The sequence below is a fragment of the Nicotiana tabacum genome, chromosome 7, assembly GCF_000715075.1.
Source record: "Nicotiana tabacum cultivar K326 chromosome 7, ASM71507v2, whole genome shotgun sequence".
In the NCBI taxonomy this organism is placed as follows: Eukaryota; Viridiplantae; Streptophyta; class Magnoliopsida; order Solanales; family Solanaceae; genus Nicotiana; species Nicotiana tabacum.
In genome coordinates, this window is record NC_134086.1 from 155,702,791 (window position 1) to 155,724,197 (window position 21,407).

At 37.5% G+C, this 21,407-nt stretch overlaps 1 protein-coding gene across 1 annotated transcript; it reads left to right on the forward strand.

Annotated features, from left to right (window-relative positions):
- The first annotated feature begins 1,308 nt into the window (after window positions 1–1,308).
- On the forward strand, window positions 1,309–21,407 carry LOC107823262 (phospholipase D gamma 1-like). Its single transcript, XM_075217903.1, has 11 exons — window positions 1,309–1,543; window positions 1,719–3,546; window positions 4,243–4,359; window positions 5,017–5,211; window positions 7,450–7,698; window positions 7,789–7,857; window positions 7,978–8,125; window positions 16,969–17,117; window positions 17,300–17,467; window positions 17,793–17,990; window positions 20,775–21,407. The coding sequence occupies exons 2-11, from the start codon at window positions 1,876–1,878 to the stop codon at window positions 21,066–21,068; spliced, it is 3,258 nt and encodes a 1,085-aa protein (XP_075074004.1). The 5' UTR covers window positions 1,309–1,543; window positions 1,719–1,875; the 3' UTR covers window positions 21,069–21,407.

A 21,407-nucleotide genomic window follows, 5' to 3' on the forward strand; every position in this document is an offset into this window, starting at 1 on the left:
AGTTTTGTTAATTACTTTATTTAAATCTAATCTAACTGTGTAATTACACTTGTGGAACCTAATAGTAAATTTGTAATTACACTGTAATAGCACTATAAGAAACAAACATGCCGTCGTAATTACACAACTGTGTAATTACTATCTTAGTAATTACACCAATTTCAATTACCTGATGGCTTTCCAAACAGACCCTTAAGGGTTGGGAAACAATACTGGACAAAAAGTATAACGGAGGATAAATATAAATTATATATCAGAATCTAGATCTTTTCCCTAAAATAAATATAAACCCACACATTCATAGAGTAACGTTACCATTACACCACTAAAGTAATTTTTTAATTAATTTCATAACCAAAAGTAAGACTAAAACAGGTTGAATCAATAAACAGATTATAAATTAACCCTTTCAAAATTTATTGGAAGAAGAGCATGATCAGACAAATATACCAGCACCTACTGGGATATTATAGAAGAATGGAATAGAAGACATTAGTGTTTCAAAATGCAGCAAGGCCAAAAGCAAAATTCATCACGTGGCTGATGATCCACGACAGGTTAATAACTTGTGACATGTTAGTTAGCTGGAAGGCCAATGTAGAACCTGAGTGTTTGATGTGTAAAAAAGAGAAGGAAGCAAGAGATCACCTATTTTGGCATTGTGATTATGCAACCCAAGTGTGGAACAGAATGTGCAGATGGCTTGGAAGACAGAAATTGGGAAATGGCAACTGGAAGCAGTTTCTTCAATGGACCATAAGTCAAGCAAAAGGGAAGTCTGCTTATGCGATGATATTCAGAATGATGTATGCAGAAGCTGTTTATCATATATGGCTTGAAAGAAACAGAAAAGCATTTGAGAAAAAAAGCAGAAATGATGATATTCAGAATGCTGTTTATCATATAGTTAGTGCTAGAGTCACGCCTAGGAACAAACATTATTTGTATAATTTATGTTTCTAGGAAAATTAGTATAAGGAGTAAGCAAAAGATTAGCATGTTAGCTTTGCTATGTAAATACTTTTTGGTGATTAATATAAAGAAGCTAGTTACCAAAAAAAATCAAATATAATATGACGACTGGTGAGCTATATTTGACACTAACTAAAAATACAAATAAGTGATTACGTTGCAGTTGTTTACCAGATTCTTGAGCAAGTGACGCCATTAGAAGACAATCTAAAGATTTTTATTCCGTACCAAAATCAAACTCATAAAATATTCTGATTTCATTGATTTTTATTTTTATTTTTATCTTTGTGTAATTTTTTCTTGTATGAATCAAAGTCATCAACAAAGAAAAAGTTTGGGAAATGGACGCCGTTTAGTGAATGAACTCCAGCGCCAAATTCCGTCACCGTCAAATCAGCTTTCTAGTTCTGTCATTCTTCATTTGTTCCAAAGCAGTAAAATCTACCTTAAACGCGTTGACAAAGTTCAATTGGTGTCCTTTTGGGAAGCTCCAGGCTCCTTTTCACCTGATCCTGCTATTTTCTTTGATTTTCTTTCTCTTTTTAGTAACTCAGTCATAACCCTGTATAAGGTACTTTCTTTTCTTGATCTTTTGCATTTTTCCTTGCTGATTATGGATATCTCTCTTGATTCAAGAACCCCAATGATATCTTCTATTTTCACCTGATCAATTTGATATATTTCTTTAGAATATCTATCTTTTGCAATTTAACACCCCCCCCCCCCTCCTTTTTTTTTTTCTCCAGTAGGGGTAAGGAAGCTTGTTTCTTTTTATGGTGTGTTGAATTGGGTAAAATTCAGGATCTTGGACAGACCCTCTTGATTTGTTGGTTAGGTTTGATCAGTTTGTATGTTAGTGTACACAAAAGAATTAAGAATAGTGTAATCTGGTAGTGTATATTAATGGATCAGTATAATAATTCACCTTCTTACCCATATAACAATGCTTATGGGTACCCTCCTCATGTTCCACCACCTTCAAATCAACCATACCCCCCTCTCAGTTCAGGTGCATATCCTCCTCCTGCTTCTGGTCCATACTCATATCCTCATCAAGCCCCTCACTATCCTCCCCCTTACAACACTCAACATTCTGGTCACTATAACTATCATCCCTATCCACTAGCTCCAACAGCACCTCCAGCGCCCGCTCACCACCATTCCAGCTCTTTAGACTATTGTTATCCTCCTCCACCACATGGTGTTGCTCCTGCCTATCCACCCCACGCATATCCGCCTCCTGCAACATCTTCTCCTATGCCTGCTCTTGAACAGCAAGGCAGTTTTCAATATGCTGCACCTCAGCATTATCCACATTCCTGGCTAGAAAGGCCTTTGGAGAGCCAACCATCCAAAGTTCACGACTCTCTCCAATGCCAAGATAGTGTTTCATCTGTTAGTAGTTCTGGGGCAAGCTATGATCATGGTAGAGATGACTCCTCCACTCGCCCTTCAGCTTATCCACCAATCCATGATCTCTTAGCAAAGGTGAATTTGACTGAAAATCACCCTTCTGCCCCTGCTTCTCCTCCTGCTCCGGCATCGGCATCGGCATCATATCACTCGGGGCCAAACCCTGTTCCCTCAAACTACAATGCTCAAGGGACTATCTATGGCCACCCTAATTCCTTTTCAAGGTGGGAATCGGAGTCTCCAAAACCAACCTATCCGACTTCTTGTGCTGAACCACAGAATACTCAGGCTATGCAGGTTGTGCCATTCTCGCCTTCTAAAAAAAACTTAAAAGTTTTGCTCTTACACGGTAATCTGGATATTTGGGTATACGAAGCAAAAAATCTCCCGAACATGGACATGTTCCACAAAACCATTGGGGATATGTTTGGGCAAATGAGTAATAAGATCACAAGTGATCCGTACGTCTCAGTTACTGTAGCTGATGCAGTGATTGGCAGGACTTATGTCATAAGCAATAATGAAAATCCCGTGTGGATGCAACATTTTAATGTCCCTGTTGCACACTATGCTGCCGAGGTACAATTTCTTGTCAAGGACGATGATATAGTCGGTTCTCAGCTTATGGGGACAGTGGCTGTCCCACTAGAACAGATATATGGAGGGGGTAAAATAGAGGGGTCCTTTCCGATCCTAAACAGTAACGGAAGACCTTGCAAGGCTGGAGCTGTTTTGAGTATATCAGTCCAATATTATCCAATTGATAAATTAAGTGTTTACCATCATGGAGTTGGTGCTGGTCCTGAGTATTATGGAGTTCCTGGAACCTACTTCCCACTGAGGATGGGTGGAACAGTTACTCTGTATCAAGATGCTCATGTTCCTGATGGAAGCCTACCAAATTTGATGCTGGACTTTGGAATGCAATATGTACATGGAAAGTGCTGGCGCGACATTTGTAATGCCATACGCCAAGCCCGACGGTTGATCTACATTACAGGTTGGTCAGTATGGCACAAAGTCAGACTTGTTAGAGATGATGCTTCTCTTGACAAGTACACTCTAGGGGATCTTTTGAAGTCAAAGTCACAAGAAGGTGTTAGAGTGCTGCTTCTTGTATGGGATGACCCTACATCAAGAAGCATCCTTGGCTATAAGACGGTAAATGATACATATTTTAGTGAACTTCTGTCTTTTGTATGTGCAGAAAATGAATATTTAATTTACAGATTTAAATTAAATTTCAATGTCTTAAGTTGTTATTAGCAGCATACCTCAGATGTAAATTTAATGTTTTCCCTTTTTATTTTTCCAAATGATCATTTGAAATGTCTGGCAAAAAGATTATGTGACGTACGTCTCTTCTCATGCATGCATCATCTGCACATATTGTGTTGTTTATTCAATTATTGAACACTTCTACCCAGAAATCTAATCATTAAATCAGTGAAGTACCAATATATACATTCATAGACAGTATATTTAATAAACTTAGTCAGTGACTGGCTTTAAGTTACATAGTCTGTGAGTGCCAAATCAAATTACAATCAAGGGCACATTTATCATTTTCAGCCTGGAAAACTAGTGCATCAATTATGACAACTGGAAAGAATCCATGCCTCGTACGTGCAAGATTGCTTATGGTTCTGTTATACTTATGACATATGCATATCTTGATATCCATTTAGTTCTCCGAGGCCAACTCATGATGTATTTCTGTTTTAACATTTCTTCTGCAGAGCTAATACATAGTGGCGCTCTAATCATTTTGTGTTTTCATCTTCTTGTTAGCTGTTTTAGATAGTCCCCAAAGGCTTCATGTAAATTCAGTTTTGAATGCTTAATTTTGAGCTGCAGGATGGCGTTATGGCAACCCATGATGAAGAGACTCGTAGTTTTTTTAAACATTCTTCTGTAAAAGTGCTGCTTTGTCCTCGAGTGGCAGGGAAGCGTCACAGTTGGGTCAAGCAGAGGGTAAGTTAGATTTTGACGTTTCTTTCTATAGTTTCTCTATGGGATAAGTTATATGACCAGTTATCAAAAAGAGCTACAAGATATCAGCAACCCTGGAAGAATTCTAAATCTTGGGATTCTGGCCATTGAACATCATTCTGTTTTAATACATATATAATTTATTATACTTGCAAATCATTGTTGAATTAACTTCCTTGATTAGTGAAGAGATAACTTCCTTTTTCCATTAGGTTTCTACTGAGCTTTAGTTTCTCCAAGTACCAACCCCCCTTTTGCCTTTTCTATGTGAGGACTATTTGAGTAATGATCCCCGACAAGAGCAAAGTTTGTTCAGACATTAAATCTCATTTGGCTGCATTGATTTCTGCCTTTCCCGCTATGTTTCCTTGCTGGCATGTCCCGATGCTAATCATTCAAGGTGTGCCCAGAGTCCTTTAACATGCGGGTGAAACAGTCCCGTTAACTTTTTATTGTATTGCATGCCTCTTACCACTATGTCAAAAGATTTGAAAACTTTAGGTCGTTGCCACTAAGGTACATCTGATGATGTCTTCAGTACGAAATTTTTACATTGTACTGTTATATTGCTAGACTACTTCATTTGAATTCCGTTTTTTTATTGTACTCCATAGCCTATCTTGTGAGTTTGGTATGCAGGAAGTTGGGGTAATTTATACACATCACCAGAAGACAGTAATAGTGGATGCTGATGCTGGCAACAATCGAAGAAAAATCATAGCATTTGTTGGAGGACTTGATTTATGTGATGGACGATATGATACACCAGATCATTCTCTATTTCGAACACTGCAGACAGTGCACTCTGATGACTATCATAACCCTACTTATGCTGTAACTTTTCATCCTTAATGTCCTTTTGCTTGTTTTCATCCTTAAATGTCCTTTAGTTTGTTTTCATAGGCATTAATTACTGTTGTTAATTTGCTGATTTTCCACCACATAGAGTAGTTATATTAGCAAGTATGAAATTCTTGACAATGATTATTCCTTGATTACTTGCAGTGTCTAACTATTTATGATTTGTCAAATGATATGTAAAACTTGGTTATTCTCAAGCTCTTTAGGATTCTCTTACCCGGACTATCCATAGTACCTTTCTTTTATATCTTTGAGCTTGGCCAACCCCAGCTAGTGTAAAATAATGCCTATACATTTCTACTATAGTTGGAAACACCATTCTTTTGGTTCTCTTTTATTTTTAGTTTTAATAAGTGTGAAACTGAAGCAGTTCAGGTTTACAAACAGGAACTCTCTTCTTCAAAAGCTTAGTAGAATATGAGCTGTTATAAATTCTGATAATGACCAGAGAGCAGGTTATTGTCATTTGTGCTTCCTGCACCGTTCCCATTAGACCTGTCAAATGGGCCGGGTCGACCCACATAACCCATTAAAATTGACCCGTTAACCGGCCCATGACCCATGAAACCCTAACCGGACCAACCCATTAATTTAATGTGCCTGGGCCGGGCTATAATATTTTGACCCACTGAACCGGACCGGACCGGAATCGGTAGCTGACCCACAGGTCAACTTTCTCCACACCAAACACACACACACACACACACACTATATATATATATATATATATATATATATATATATATATATATATATATATATATATATATATATATATTCAGACAAGTGGTTAAAAAAATGAATCTAAATATTGAAGAAAGAATATAGTACCAAACACTATGAGGCGTCTTGTCGAAATAGTTGAATTCCATATGGTTTAGACTATTAGTTATAGAAATAATCGAATTCCATATGTTTCTCAAGTCTTCATGTTAACATAGTATGATTTTTCTTTCATTTTATTCTAACGGGTTTCAAGGACATGTAGTAATTTCAAGTTCGTATATATGTATAAAGTTTGAAATTTTTATTGTTTATTAGTTTTTAACTTTTTTTAATTAAATTGGATTCGGCCCATAAGGGCTCGAGTTAAGGGATTATGGGTTACGGGTCCGGGTCGGGTCAACATATTTTGATTAATGGGTCAAATCCGGACCGGCCCCTATAAGAAAGTGAACCGGACCGGCCTGGTTGAGGACCCATGGGCCAAGAGTCAACGGGTTCGGGTCCGGGTCGGGTCGGCCCATTTAACAGGTCTAGTTCCCATCAAGTTGAGAATCTATTTCCTGATTTCATAGCGAAAATCATTGTTCCCCTATTTTCATGTCCCCAATAATATATCTGTAAGGAACTACTGTACTTTCTTCTCCAATTTAATTCCAATATTGCACAGTTCAACAAGTTGAATGAGAACCATTACAGGACTTCTTTCAGATCTTACTCTTCGTCTTTCATATTTCGAAATAATGTTGACAATATAAATTTGCAACCATCATCTTAATAACCATGTCTAGTTGAAGTACGGTGTAGAATTTGAAACTGGAAGACTGTGATGTAGATCAATATTGTTACCAAGCTTATACCATTTTCAACCTTTGGAACAAAAGTAAATGGTTCGGCCAAAAGAAGAGAATGAGCTTTGTCCTCCTACATCTTCCTCAGTTGACATTTAGGTTTCTTGCCTTAATAATTATCCCTAGTCAAGTTACATCATTCAGTATTGTAGCAGGAGAAAAGATTTTACCTATTTATCATGAGTGAACTGTATCAATCTTTTTCATTAGGGTTTACAATCACATCTTAAAGTAGAAATATACATCTTCAGATGAAAACTTTTGTCTTGTGAGTTAGTCCTGTTCCATTTTATCTGACATTATTTTATTATTAGTCCGTTAAAGAAGAATGAAACAGTTCTATATTTGGAAACAATTTTACTTTAAGCTTCGCATTTTATGCTTAGTGAGAAGCTTCCATTGCCACACAAATGATATGGCATGTTTAAGATCCACAACTTCCAAAAGTCTTCATTTCTTAAATTCCGTGCCAAGTCAAACTACGTTATATAAGTTGGAGGGAGGAGTAATATTTTGTTGTGTTTCTTTGATATGTCTCTGGGGTGAAGTTCTTGTCATACAATTACCTTTCTCTACCAAGAAGTCAATGTAATTATTTGTGTTGCTTTGATAGTAATCCATCTCATGTACTTAACAGGGGAGTGTAACTGGTTGTCCTAGAGAACCATGGCATGACCTGCACAGTAAAATTGATGGGCCTGCAGCATATGATGTTCTCACAAACTTCGAGGAGCGCTGGTTGAAGGCTTCAAAGCCTCATGGCATTAAAAAGTTGAAGACATCGTATGATGATGCTTTGCTCCGAATTGAAAGAATGCCTGAAATTCTTGGTATTTCTGATGCTCCATCTGTGAGCGGCGATGACCCTAACGGTTGGCATGTACAGGTTGTTATTAACGTAATATCGATAGATAGAAATTTAATTGGAGTGTTGTATTTGATCTTGTGGTGACATTCTTTTTCAATTATCAACCAGATTTTTCGTTCAATTGATTCAAATTCAGTCAAAGGCTTTCCAAAGGATCCCAAAGAAGCTACAATGAAGGTGAGAAAGAAAGATGCAGGGGCAATGACAGGGAGGAGATCCTTTGTCTGCTCCAAAACATATACTCGTTTACTTATTCCAAGTATATACTAATTTTCTTTTCTTTTCTTTTTCTTGCAGAACCTGGTCTGTGGGAAAAATGTACTTATTGACATGAGCATACACACAGCATATGTGAAGGCCATTCGTGCTGCACAACATTTCATTTACATTGAAAATCAATATTTTATTGGTTCCTCGTTCAATTGGAGTCAACATAAGGATATTGGTAAGAGGATATTTTCATGCTATGTACAAAGTACTATTAATGTCTTAATACACGTTGATTAAGCAGGTTAATAATTGTAATTTGTTACTTTTTATGGAAAATCTCGTTGGAGTAGACTTACAAAATTTACCGTTCTTGGCCTATTTGCAACTTTGACTAGATACTCCTACTTTGCTGCTAGTGCAACAGCATTTATAGGGTCCCTTTATACCCACTGACGGATCCAATGTGAAGCTCATTCCTGAATTTGGAGACCATCCAACTGCACATGCAGGATTCTTTGGGAGGGCCAGCTCTCTATGAGGGAGAAACTGGCCCTTAGGCCCACCACAAAGAGGTTTCATGCGTATTGTCACGACCCATCCTCTGAACAGGTCGAGGCCGGCACTCGATCACTAAACATGATCGAGTGAACCATCTCTGCTTATCAAATATATTATAGCTCCAAACTTTATATGCAACAAGGCAATACTCTAACCAAATACTTTTGATTAATTCAAATATTTAAATAAATCAACTCCAAAACTTTATTCGTAGTAACTACTGAATTACTGCTAAGTTATTATAAAAAAAATGTGAATCTCAACCCAATGACTATGTCTATGAAGCCTCTAATGATAAACTGACGCACTGCTCAGGACATGAGAATTTTCTGGCTAGTTCTCTAAGTAACAAAGAAATAACTAAATAAAGATGACTCTAAGAAATACTCCACGAACAAAAGCGGAGCTCACCAATAGCACTGGAAGAGAGCACTGGAAGAGAAGGAAGTCCTAACTCGTAGCCTGCTCGCCTGCAAATCCGGTTCCTACGTTGTACCGCAGACCAACGTAGGTTCCCAAAAGAGAACGTCAGTACTATCCATTGTACTCAGTGAGTCTCAACAACATGGGGAGAAACTTCAATAACATATACATTACGAGCAAGGGTTCTAAATGCATGTAAAACATAAAGCTTATAAGAATAATTCTAAATAATTGCATAATAGCAGTTTATGAATATTCTGAAAGAAATTCTTTTCTTTTTCTTTCTTATAAAAAAAAATACTTCACTTTATACTTTGGGAGTTTCAACTATCCTGACTTAATTCCGTCTCAGTCACCGTGTGATTGACACGGGTTCGATCCCAACCTGATCGAATAGGCCCAATCCACGAGGTGCCACTCGCTTCATTGTTCTCAGCGCTCATGTATCATACCTTAGCATGGCTAAGAAATTTCTCAGCAATGAGACCCTCGGCTCGTGTGCTCCCTACTTTGGCACAAGTAGTTTCAGGAAGTCAACGCCTTGGTCGGGACCCTCGGCCTGGACGATGACCCGTTCTCAGAATAAAGGATACCCCCAAAAGTCTTTTCTTCCTAAAACTTCTTCTTGTGACTTTTCAAGTCTAAATCTTTCAAACATACTTATTCTAAAATTCTTGAATGTAAGGTATGACATAAGAATAAAATAAACATTCAAAATTATTTCTAAATATTCTTGCTTTTTCATGAATTTTCAACATGAAAATGGCATATAAGAATAACACAAAAATCTGAAAATTTATGCACATATATCAAAATAATTCAGTTAACTTTAACAAAAAATTAATTCTAAGCTAATATTCTCACTCACTTCAATTAAGTACATATTCACTCTTTTAGCCAATTCATCAAACACCTTGTATGCATGCTTTTGTGAGTTAAACCACTTTGGTAAAGGGTTATATCAACTCACCTCAAAACTTCTCGAGCCAATACGTAGGCCTCAGTCCAATTGACACCAGTTAAACAATCAATTCTGAGTTCAAGAATTAGTGGTTTGTAAAGAACCCTAAAATTTTCTTTTCGCTCCTGCTGCCTTGCGCTTGCTGCATAAACAGAATAACATTCTGTTTCTTGTATAAGGGCTAAGCAACGTGCTTCTTATTAGTTTGCCAAGCCCTTTATGGGCTAAGGCACGTGAGTCTTATTTTCCACCTTTTTTTTTTGGTTTTGACTTAACTAGTATTAACTTATACATACTTTTAATATTTAATAATATTAAAATTATTAATATTTCCCTATTTGCATATCCAATTATTTATAAATAGAAAAGTAACTCAAAAATCAATCACAGGGGTTTAAAGCCGTAATAGAAGTATAATTTAAGATAAAAAAAAATTAAATTAAATTCTATATTTAGCGCGTCTTGAAACTCTTATAGATTTGAGGAGTATTACAATATTCTCTCCTTAAAAACATTCGTCCTCGAATGTTGCTAGGGCCTTGTTCTTAAGCTAACAATCATTCCTTAAGTCCTTGAACCTCTTAAGTTTTCTTAGCACTACTCACTCTTCTAAGGGACTCAAAATTTTGCCAAACTCCCTAAATTTTCAAAAATTTCGGTAGAGTTTCCCTTGTAAATTGGACTATCCAAAAATTATCCCTGCCACAAATATCACAACTACACCAACAACAGCCAAATATACCATAACAGGTCATTCTTAGGCACCATATACAGCTCATAAATTAATTACTCACACTCCGGCAAGGAGGTACCACAATAACCAACAAGAATCTAAAGCACAACACTTTAGCAAAAGTAAATCACTTTAAGTAGTTGAATGTATTATGGCATGACACTAAATTATTAAATAACTAAATATACTCTGACTAAAACTAAATTACTTCAACAATTAAGTATAATCTTGGAAGGACAGAAACACTTGCTAACTTGTATTTAATAAATGAAATATAAATGTCAAGCCAAACCTAGGTTCACATACCTTGTTACTCAAATAAATATGGATATTTCTTCCTCATATCTTCCTCGACCTCCCACGTAGCCTCTTTTGAATCATGATTACTCTACAAAACTTTTACCGATGCTATATACTTTGTTCTCAACTTTCTTACTTGCCTATCGAGAATTTCTATAGGTACCTCTTCATAAGTCAAGCATTCTTTAATTTCTATGGTATCGGTAGGTATTATATGCGACTCATCATGAATGTACTTTCTAAGCATAGACACATGAAAGACAGGATGAACAGAGGACAACTCAACGGGCAAGGCTAGCTCATAAGCCACGTTTCCCTTCTTTTCTATAATCTCATAAGGTCCAATAATTCTAGGACTAAGTTTCCCCTTCTTACCAAACCTCATAACTCCTTTCATTGGTGAAACTTTCAAAAACACCTTGTCACCAACCATGAACTCTAAGTCACGATGCCTCTTGTCAGAATAGGATTTCTGACGACTCTGAGCCGCTTTAAGTCTTTCTCTAATTAGCTGAACTTTCTCCAAGGCCTCACAAACAAACTCTGGACCAATCAATGGCACCTCTACTGGTTCAAACCAACCCATTGGAGACCTACATCTCCGCCCATACAACGCTTCATAAGGAGCCATACCAATGCTGGCCTGATAGCTGTTATTATAAGCAAATTCTATAAGTGGCAAGTGATCATCCCAATTACCTCCAAAATCTATAACACACGCACGCAGCATATCTTCGAGAGTCTGAATGGTCCTTTCTGCCTGGCCATCGGTCTGTGGATGAAAAGCGGTGCTTAAATTGACCTTGGTACCTAATCTTTTCTGAAATGCCTGCCAAAAATGCGCCGTGAACTGAGGGCCTCTGTCAGATATGATTGAAACTGGAGTACCATGCAATCAGACTATTTCTTTGATGTACAACTACGCTTACTGCTCTGCGGAATCTGTCGTCTTTGCGGGTAGGAAATGCGCGGACTTTGTCAGTTGGTCTACAATAACCCAAATTGAATCATGTTTACGGTATGTGCGAGGTAGACCTACTACGAAATCCATATTAATTATCTCCCACTTCCACTGTGGTATCTCTATATCTTGAGCTAGGCCACCAGGCCTCTGATGCTCGGCTTTGACTTGCTGGCAATTCAAACATTTAGCCACATGATCTGCTACTTGTTTCTTCATGCCTTTCCACCAATACAACTCTTTCAAATCTAGATACATTTTGGTAGCACCTGGGTGGATAGAGTACCTCGAACTGTGAGCTTCCTCCATTATGGCCTTCCTAAGACCATCTACATCAGGCACACATAACCGATCATTCAACTTCAAAACTCCGTCACTTCCCAGAGTGAAAGCAGTGATTTCTTTGTTTCTGATTCCTTCTTTTAATTTCACTAAGTACGGGTCTTCGTCTTGCTTAGCCTTAACATGCGCAACAAGGGAGGATTGCACTAAGGCATAAGCAGTTATATCTCCTTCTTCGGTCTCATCCAATCTAATTCCATCATTTGCTAGTTTTTGAATTTGTCGACCCAAAGATCGCCTTTGTACTACAAGATGGGCCAAGACACCCATTGACTTCCTACTAAGTGCATCTGCTACCACATTAGCTTTGCCCGGGTGATAAAGGATATTGATGTCATAATCTTTCAATAGCTCGAGCCACCTTCTCTATCTCAAATTTAATTCTTTTTGCTTGAAAATGTACTGGAGGCTTTTGTTATCCGTAAAAACTTCAGAATGCTCGCCATAAAGGTAGTGTCGCCATATTTTTAATGCAAACACCACTGCTGCAAGCTCCAAGTCGTGTGTGGGGTAGTTCTTTTCATGATTCTTTAACTGCCTGGAAGCATAAACAATAACTTTTCCATTTTGCATAAGAACACAACCAAGGCCCACTCTGGAGGCATCACAATACACTGTGAACCCACCCGAACCTGTCGGCAAGGTTAACACAGGTGCAGTGGTCAACCTCTTCTTTAACTCTTGAAAACTCTGCTCACAAGCGTCTGACCATTGGAACTTAACTGCTTTATGAGTCAACTTAGTTAATGGAGCTGCAAGTGAGGAAAACCCCTTTACAAACCTTCTATAGTAGCCAGCTAACCCCAAGAAACTCCTAATTTCGGTTGGCGTTGTCGGCCTAGGCCAGTTCTTGACTGCGTTTGTCTTCTGAGGGTCTACTTTTATTCCTTCACTAGATACCACGTGGCCTAAGAATGCCACTGACTGCAACCACAACTCACATTTTGAAAACTTGGCATAAAGCTCACTCTCCTTTAAGGTCTGCAAGGCTATTCTGAGGTGTTCTGCATGATCTTCCTTGCTCTTAGAGTACACCAAAATGTCGTCTATAAACACAATAATAAAGGTATCCAGGAATGACTTGAAAACTCTGTTCATGAGGTCCATGAATGCAGCTGGAGCATTTGTCAACCTGAAGGACATCACTAGAAATTCATAGTGCGCGCAGCGAGTTCTAAAGACTGTTTTAGATATATCCTCTTCTCTGATTCTCAACTGATGGTACCCCGACCTCAAGTCTATTTTTGAAAAGTACTTTGCACCCTAAAGTTGATCAAATAAATCATCAATTCTTGGCAGTGGGTACTTATTCTTAATTGTAACTTTATTCAACTGCCGATAGTCGACGCACATTCTGAGAGACCCATCTTTCTTCTTAACAAACAGGACCGGGGCACCCCACGGTGAAACACTCGGCCTGATGAAGCCCTTGTCAAAAAGGTCTTTCAACTGTTCTCTCAACTCATTAAGTTCTGCTGGAGCCATCCTATAAGGAGGTATAGATATGGGCTGAGTGTCTGGCATGAGATCAATGCCAAAGTCTATGATTCTTTCGGAAGGAAGTCCGGAAAGGTCATCTTGGAAAACTTCTGGAAATTCTCTAACAACTGGCACTGACTGAAGAGCTGGTGGTTTTGATTCTGGATTAATGATATGAGCCAAATAAGCGAGACACCCCTTACCGATCATTCGTTGTGCCTTAAGGTAAGAAATAAACTTACCTACAAGTGATGCTGAACTACCCTTCCACTCTAAGACTTCTTCATTTGGAAATTGGAACCGACTATCTTGGCATGACAATCTAACATGGCATAGCAGGAAGATAACCAATCTATACCCATGATCACATCGAAATCCACCATTTCTAACTCTATGAGACCGGCTTTGGTGTTGTGACCTTGGACTGAAACTATACAACCTCTATAGACTCTTGTGAGTTTTACTGACTCGCCAACTGGAGTAGATACTAGGAATGGCTCACTAAGTTGTTCAGGTTCTAGTCCGAGGTTAATTGCAAAGTATGGAGTCACATATGAAAACGTTGAACCTGGATCCATTATGGCATAAGCATTATGTGAGCAAACTAAAAGTATACCTGTAATAACTTTTGCAGATGCCTCTGCACTCTAACAATCAAGTGTAGCAAACAAACGGGGTTGTCCCCATCCCTGAGTAACTCGGTCAGCATCTCTGCCTGCTCTATGCCCGGTCTGATTATGAGAACCACGAGCCTGAGGTGGTGCAACTGCAGTAGCTGAGGAACTAGAAGGACGAGCCACCACTGAAATTACGTCGCAACTTTGGGTAGTTGGCCTTTATATGACCAATGTCTCCACAATGGTAGCAACCACGAAACCCGAGCGTGCACTGACCTGAATGTTGCCGCTTACATGTTCCACAAAGACCTTGTTGGTGTGAATGTTGCTTAGCATGACTGATGACTGGGCTGAATGTGAGGATGATGTCCTAAAATTCTGATTCTGGCGAGACTGATTTCCATAACTCTGAGTACGTCTGAAGGAAGACCCACCACCTGACTGATGACTGGGCTGAGCTGGTGCTAATGACTCCTTATTAAAGGAATCCCTTCCACCTCCGCTGGATGTACCATTAAACCTGCCCGTTGTCCGAGCTTTCTTGTTATGCTCTTTTTCTTCTCTCCTTAGTTGTCTGCCTTTTTCTAAGTGCTTGGCAAATCCCACAACAGAGGAGAAGGCTTTCATCCCTACTGCTGCATCTGATGTCGTATCCTTAATGTGGTAAGCTAAACCGCCAACAAACCTGCGAATCTTTGCTTTTTCTGTCTTAACCATGTGAGGAGCATGCTTAGCTAACCTTATGAATTCCATGTAGTACTCTTGCACACTTTTATTCCCTTGCTTGAGCTGTTCGAACTCTGTAGCCTTAGCTTCCCTATCCTCTTCTGGGATAAAGTTAGCCATGAAGGTCTCTTCAAATTCTTCCCAAGTAGGCGCTCATGTATCATACCTTAGCATGACTAAGAAATTTCTTAGCAGTGAGACCCTCGGCTTGTGTGCTCCCTACTTTGGCACAAGTAGTTTCAGGAAGTCAACGCCTTGGTCAGGACCCTCGGCCTGGACGATGACCCCTTCTCAGAATAAAGGATACTCCCAAAAATCTTTTCTTTCTAAAACTTCTTCTTGTGACTTTTCAGGTTTAAATCTTTCAAACGTACTTATTCTAAAATTCTTGAATGTAAGGTATGACATAAGAATGAAATAAACATTCAAAATTATTTCTAAATATTCTTGTTTTTCCTGAATTTTCAACATGAAAATGGCGTATAAGAATAACACAAAAATCTGAAAATTTATGCACATATATCAAAATAATTCAGTTAACTTTAACAAAAAAATTAATTATAAGCTAATAGGAACTCACTCACTTCAATTAAGTACATATTCACTCTTTTAGCCAATTCATCAAATACTTTGTATGCATACTTTTGTGAGTTAAACCACTTTGGTAAAGGGTTATATCAACTCACCTCAAAACTTCTCGAGCCAATACGTAGGCCTCAGTCCAATTGCCACCAGTTAAACAATCGATTCTGAGTTCAAGAATTAGTGGTTTGTAAAGAATCCTAAAATTTTCTTTTCGCTCCTGCTGCCTTGCGCTTGCTGTGTAAACAGAATAGCATTCTGTTTCTTGTATAAGGGCTAAGCAACGTGCTTCTTATTAGTTTGCCCAGCCCTTTATGGGCTAAGGCATGTGAGTCTTATTTTTGTTTTGTTTTCCACATTTTTTTTTTTGGTTTTGACTTAACTAGTATTAACTTATACATACTTTTAATATTTAATAATATTAAAATTATTAATATTTCCCTATTTGCATATCCAATTATTTATAAATAGAAAAGTAACTCAAAAATCAATCACAGGGGTTTAAAGTCGTAATAGAAGTATAATTTAAGATAAAAAAAATTAAATTAAATTCTATATTTAGCGCGTCTTGAAACTCTTATAGATTTGAGGAGTATTACACGTATGTTCCACAAGTTCTTCCTGATGCTTCGGACAGACGGTTATGGACAGTAATTCTGACTTGTCTAACTGTCCATATCCAATATATCTCTCTTTTGGCTGTTAAATTAGACTCAGTACATGATTACTTATGAGTACACCTGCACGAATTACATAGATAACTTATGTCCTTGGGGTTTGACATAACCATTAACCAGCTCTAATTTGTGGTTAATGTATCATCTTCTTCCTAATCCTTTTATATGCTTGTTTTCTTTATTTTTAGAGGCAGGAAGGGGTGGGCTGAGCGAGTTCTGGAAGTGACAAAAACTTGTTAGACTTATGAGGTCAGATCAGATAGATGAATGCGTTTCCACATCTAAGTCAAAGATACGGATTTAGCTTAGCATTTTAAGCATAACTGTAAAAGACGGAGAAGTGACTTTGGAAAGGAAACTTGAAAAGGCATTCCACTATAGATGAAAGAAACTGAATATAATGTTTTTTAATCATAGCCATAGGTCATGTTCCTTTTTTTTTTTGTTTGTGTGTGTGGGTGGGTGGGGGGTGGGGGTTAGCCGTAAGGCATGCTCCCAAGGTTTTTTTTAATACAACATTGTGGCACTTCTAATCCTGTTAATTATTTTACATTTTTAACCTTTCATTTATTTATGAAAAAATTTAAAGAGAGTGGTGCTACATCTTTATTTGGCTAAATGATTTTTGTTTTAACAGTTTTACATATCTTGGAAAGTAATAAAGCTATTCTTCTGGTTGTCAAAGCAATTCAGATAACTGAGTTTTCTGTGTGCTGCAGGTGCAAATAATCTGATTCCAATGGAAATTGCACTAAAAATAGCCGAAAAAATCAGAGCACATGAGAGGTTTGCAGCATACATTGTCCTCCCAATGTGGCCAGAGGGTAATCCAACTGGGGCTGCTACACAAAGAATTCTTTATTGGCAGGTAGAGCACATGAGAGGTTTGCGGCATGCTAAATATGCTAACATATCTTTCTAAGCTGATTGAAATGTTTTGTGAAGGACAAACCGTGGAAATGTGCTTTCCAGCTGAATTAACTGTCTTCTAATTGTTATAAGTTATTAAGTTGTGCAAGTGAAACCTTAGGTCTCCACTTTGGTTTGCAGAACAAGACAATGCAAATGATGTATGAGACTATTTACAAGGCTTTAGAGGAGGTTGGTCTTGAGGATACATACTCTCCACAAGATTATTTGAATTTCTACTGTCTTGGTAACCGTGAGGCTGGTAATGTTGGGGGAACTGAGAGTCCCGGCACTGCAAACACTCCTCAGGTATTTGCATTGACCTCCATTCTCCTTTTCCGAGAGAATATGAAGACTTGCAAATTTTGATTTTTGTCACTTACCTATTCCTGGAAGTTTCTCTTTATTTTCATTTTATTAAATTTACTTTTCTTCTACTAATTGCTTTGCTGTAAGACTGTCGCCTTTTTTTAATGGAGAGGCTTTGTTTGAAACACAAACAAATAGTAATAGGTGGTCATTTTTTCTTTAAGTTTCCTCCTATTGTTTGTTGTAAAGTTGTCTGCCTACATGTTCCCTGCACTGCACATTATTGATCAGTTACAGAGTTAATGGTTTGAATATGTTGTTGCAGGCATTCAGTCGAAAAAACCGCAGATTCATGATTTACGTTCATTCTAAGGGGATGGTTGTGGATGATGAGTATGTGATATTGGGATCTGCAAACATCAACCAGCGCTCCCTGGAGGGCACTAGAGACACAGAGATAGCAATGGGAGCATATCAACCTCATCATACATGGGCAAGAAAACAGTCTAGACCCTATGGACAGGTGATTAGCAAATTTGATATATGTGCTGAATAATTTGGTTACATTATCAATCCGGAGGAATTCTTGACTTAAAAATCATAAGGTACTTATTGGTCATCCATGCTAGCACTTAGCAGATACTATAGATAGAAATGAACCAAAATACGCACTCCCAAAGAAAGAAGAGGATGTGCAACAACGCATGCTTTTGCGTCTTGTTGTCAATCAGTCAACTAACTAGTATCAAACAATCAATTAACTATACTTCGAATCTAGTGGAAAGAGAGAAATGCAACTATGCAAGGTGCTTCGAAAATAATAGCAGCTCTTATATTTCTGGTGTAAAGAAAACCTTACAGAGGATGCTGAATCTTTACTAGATTTAATCTCTGTAGTTAGTCTTAGCTAGTAGTCCTTGTAAGATGAACAAGTTTTTGTGCTTAGATATTTTCTAAAATATGGTGTCCGGCATTTCCTAAATGCTGATGAATATACTGTTACCTATTTCAGAAAAAAATAAAAAAATACTTGGTATCTTAAATAATTCGGGTCGGTAATATGAATCCTCTTATCGGCTATGCTCTATTTGGGCCTTTCCAATATAATTTCCCATTAATTTGTCTTTTCATACAAATTAAATATATTAAAAACTAAAGGGTTTTTATATCTCACAAATATCCCTAAATTGATAAACAAATCTCACAACAAACAACAACATACCCAGAATTATCCCACTCCGTGGGGTTTGGGGAGGGTTGTGTGTACACAGACCTTACCCCTACCTTGTGAGGATAGAGCGGCTGTTTCCAATAGACCCTCGGCTCAGGAAAGCATAAGCACCACATTAATGAAAATATAGACAAGAAGGGACAGTACCAAAAAGCCATATAAGATAAATAGATCTCACACTGAAAATAAATTTGGCAAACACGAGATATAATGTAAGTGTAATGACATGAACTAAGCCTTCATCCCAACTAGTTGGTATTACCCTATTGATCATTTGCTTCCATTGTATTTTGTTCTTAACTAACCGCATGATTCCAAGAGATTGGACGTATTTTGAAACAAGTTCCTTCCATGTGATTGTAGGACCTCTTCCCAATCATTGTAATAGTGGTTGTTATTTTTTCTTCTTTGTAAGACGAAAGGCAATAATGAAATTTAGCAGCAGCACCAGAAAAAAAAATCATCACGGTACTGCACGAATCTGTGCATTTGGAGATCTACTTAAGGCATAACAAAACCATCAAAGTATCCTGGACAACCTACCAACCGTTAAGAATGTGTAAATCACGAGGGAGGGGAGTGTTGTTGAATTCTTCTATATTTTTCTTTCAACACTTGCTCTTGAGCTGGTAGGATTAATAGGGCACTTGCCTTGTTGGCAGCTAAGATATTACATATATAATTGGCCTTTCCTTCACTCAGAAAGTCATTACCCCCTATTAGAGTAAGATATGCTCTTGAAACTAAATTCCGTCGTTCTCAAGCGACTTTCTCTCGTGATACTCTCTGTCTTTGTTACTTGCATCCTGTGTCGGATGTGATTTAATTTTGTCTAGTCTTATATTAATATTCATCCATCTTAACATCGTCATTTCTACGGCACTCATCTTGTGGATATGGTGAGTCTAAAATATCCAACATTGATTCCCATATAACATTGCTAGTCCGTAACTGTATGTAAAATTTGTCTTTTACTTTGGTAGGTTCTTTCTATCGCATAGCACTCCTACAGCATTTCCCCCTTTCACCTATTCTATTTGATTATGTGCTGCATATTAATCTAATATGTCATTCTCGTGAAGATATTGAGCTTAAATATCTGTCTGCTTCTATTTTTTGGTGCATCTGGAATGGGTAGTTGTTTTGATGGGATTTCAACTCCTAATCACTCTCTTAAAGCAACTTGTCTAATCAATTTATTTAGTTGGTTCAACCAAGCCCTTGTAACTAGCTTTGAGTTTTTAGGATTGTGTCTGTTCCTTAGTTTTTGTATATGAGCAGCCACACTTTTGTTATATATTTTTTGCTATGCATCTTCTTCATGCCATTTAATGAAATTATCTTACTTCAAAAAAAAAAAAAAAAAAAAAAACTGAATCTGTATTCATGAACCACAATCTCATCTAGTCTCACTTTGACTATGTTGTTTTGTGCATTTGTAGAACAAGATTATTTTAGGACAACCAACTGTTGAAGCTCCTTTAAAGATTTTAATCATGAGCTTTTTAACTTCGTTCACCAATTGTATAATTCTTGTATAAAATATTTCTTTTCTATTCTCGCTCAGTCTCCTTGAATAGTGCAAAAGTTATATTGCTAATTAAATAATCTAGTTTTCTGCACAATGCTCATGTTTGCTTCCATGTCAATATCAAACTGAAACCAAAACATATATCTTCTAGTGATTCTTTATGCAAACTTTAGGACATTTCTTTTGCTTTGCTTTTAACAAGTGGAACAAAGCTTAAGGTGCTCCATCTCTCCTACATTTTCTTATTTTGCGTTTGACCTTGAGTTATTTTACTGTAATATTTATGCTCCAGAAAACGTGATTACTTACTACTAGGAGTATTTGCAAGTCACTGTGTTTCCCTATTTTGATCAAAATACCTCAACGCGGATTATAAACATATAAGCAGTGGTTGCACTTGCATTCAAAGTCTCTGACCTAGGTTATATAGATGTATATAGGAAACTTAAAGAATATACATGTGTGTGTATATATACTTGCATTTTTTTTATGTTTGTGTGTGTGTACGTTCATCTGATCCATTTGCTGTCGTCTATCTGCTGCAGATATTTGGATATAGAATGTCTCTGTGGGCTGAGCATCTTGGAGTTGTTGAGGACTGCTTCACACAGCCGGAGTCGTTAGAATGTGTAAGACGGGTCAGATCCATGGGTGAATTTAACTGGAAGCAATTTGCAGCTGATGAAGTAACAGAAATGAGAGGGCACCTCTTAAAATACCCTGTTGAAGTTGATCGCAAAGGCAAGGTGAAGAATCTTCCTGGATGTCCAAATTTCCCAGATGTTGGTGGAAACATAATAGGATCCTTTGTCGCAATTCAAGAAAACCTTACCATTTGATTTCCCCTTTTTTTTCCTGCATATCATTGGTAGAGACTTTAATTTGAACCCTGAGGAAATTATACAGCCTTATTAGTATCTAAAGCAGTTTTCCATTGATTCATACGGTTAACACTAGGCCAGAGGAAGAGGGTGATAATGTTGAGTATAGTAGAAAATTGTACAGTTGCTATTTACTGTTTATTTTTTATTTTATTTTTTATTTTGAAGTCTGTACAAGCGAGCAACAATTTGTGAATTTTGATTCGAATTGTGGTGATCTCTTGGTGGCAAGCTAGATTGTTTGAGTGGAAATTACTCTGAAGAACTATATGGATGGAACTGTTTCTGCTTCTTTAA

Coding starts and splice junctions, on each gene's coding strand:
- LOC107823262 (XM_075217903.1), top strand. CDS start 1,876: ATGGATCAGTATAATAATTCACCTTCTTACCCATATAACAATGCTTAT. Junction 3,547..4,242: donor GCATCCTTGGCTATAAGACG/GTAAATGATACA, acceptor TTTGAGCTGCAG/GATGGCGTTATGGCAACCCA. Junction 8,126..16,968: donor GAGTCAACATAAGGATATTG/GTAAGAGGATAT, acceptor TGTGTGCTGCAG/GTGCAAATAATCTGATTCCA.